Source organism: Limulus polyphemus, unplaced genomic scaffold, assembly GCF_000517525.1.
Source record: "Limulus polyphemus unplaced genomic scaffold, Limulus_polyphemus-2.1.2 Scaffold1138, whole genome shotgun sequence".
In the NCBI taxonomy this organism is placed as follows: Eukaryota; Metazoa; Arthropoda; class Merostomata; order Xiphosura; family Limulidae; genus Limulus; species Limulus polyphemus.
Window position 1 is genome coordinate 226,493 of NW_013666748.1, and position 1,695 is coordinate 228,187.

At 34.3% G+C, this 1,695-nt stretch overlaps 1 protein-coding gene across 1 annotated transcript in view; it reads right to left on the reverse strand.

The window, feature by feature from the left end:
* The window catches only part of LOC106462305 (adenylosuccinate lyase-like), a 43,413-nt gene extending 42,683 nt beyond the window's left edge, over positions 1-730 (reverse strand). The window contains exon 1 of the mRNA XM_013922206.2: positions 551-730. Within this exon, the coding sequence (XP_013777660.2) occupies positions 551-715 (165 nt within the window). The 5' untranslated portion in view covers positions 716-730. The remainder of the gene's footprint in view (positions 1-550) is intronic.
* Between the last annotated feature and the right edge of the window lie 965 nt (positions 731-1,695).

Here is a 1,695-nt window from a genome sequence, read left to right on the forward strand (position 1 = left end):
ACAATTAAAAACATGTTATTTAGGCCTATCTATGGCATTCAAAAAGTTGACGACTACATGTTTCGAGGATGACGTTGTAACGTCGAAACATGTAGAGTCGTCAACTTTTTGAAGGCCATAGACAGGCCTAAATAACATGTTTTTAATTGTGTACCAATTTAACGTTGAATAGTATTTATAATTTTAACTTTATACACAAGTACCAAAATACTATAAGCAAAGAAAGAAGGTACTTTAATCTTTCTGACAATTCAAAGGCAAAAAATTGTAAGCTATATTTCAATGTATCATCACGAAAAAGCAAACTAAAGTCTAACTCGCAAACAGTTAATTAAATTATCTCAAAATAAACCTTCATTTCGGTGCAATATTGAAATTAGCTTGAATTCTTCATAATCTCTGAATATTGGTTGACCCAACGGGTCACGGTGGTCTAGTTACTGCTAGTACTAGTGCCACTTCCAGCCAGGGATCCAGTAGTAACAGTAACACTAGTAGGAGGTTAGAGCGAAATGAATGTCTATTAGATACTTCTAACAATCTTACTTACGCGTTCTGCTTCGGCTAAGGTTAACCAAAGTTTTCTCCAAGTGGAAAATTTCTTCATGTCACTGAAATTATAAGCCATTTCTTCGCTTGCATACCTCGATGATAGAGGTGTTTTGTAACGAGAATGCTCATCCATTTTCAACAGTTTTGCTGTCGAAGACATCATACGTGAAGCACATGACTCGTATACGCTTAATCGGGTTGATCTTCTTTGATCTATAACATACCAAACAAGGAAATATGTGTTTTATCAGAAGGAATGCTTACCATCTTTCTATTTCGTGTTATGATTACAAATGCAATTTTTTCAACATCTGTAGTTCAGAATAGTATAGCTATATATTTTAAAATAAGTTTTAACGCTGTATTCAGTAAAGCTGGTATTATATTAATGTATAGAGTTTAAACATTATAAACGTATGAATGAAAGTTTGTTTATTGTTAAGCACGAAGCTACCCAATGAGCTAACTGTGCTGTGCATTATGAGCATCGATACCTGATTTTAGCGTTATAAGCCGTTAGACTTACTGCTGAATGTAAGCATGAGTGAAAGTAAATAATAATGTAATAAGGCCAAGTAAAAAACAAAACATCTTTAACGTCCAGAGTTTTCGAAAAATGGAAGGATAAGGTCCTTTTTTAATGATCTCTTACAAAGAAAGTTTGCACTCTTTTTTCATGATTGATGTTTGATTTCAAAGGGTCCATGTCAAACAGAAACCTTCTGTGTTTCATTTTTCCATCGAAACGATACAGAATTTATGACAAATAAAGAAAAATGACAAAATGGATCAACTTGGTTCATCTCAGTTTTTATTAAGAAGTCTTCTTTGTATGATCGAAAAACAATAATTCAGTGTGGAGAGACGGCTACAAAAAAGGAAAGCGAGTGGGGATGTTAAACATGTATTTTTTACTTGCCTAATACGTCAACCATATTATATCAGGTGTATCCAGTGCGAACGAGACCTTTACCCAAATACCATATTTCACTGTTTATAAAACAATAAGCCTTATTGGTTTTGGTTTGTTTTGAATTTCACGCAAAGCTACCAGAGGGCTATCTGCGCTAGACGTCCCTAATTTAGCAATGTAAGACTAGAGTGTAAGCTAGTCATCACCACCCACTACCAACTCTTGGGCTA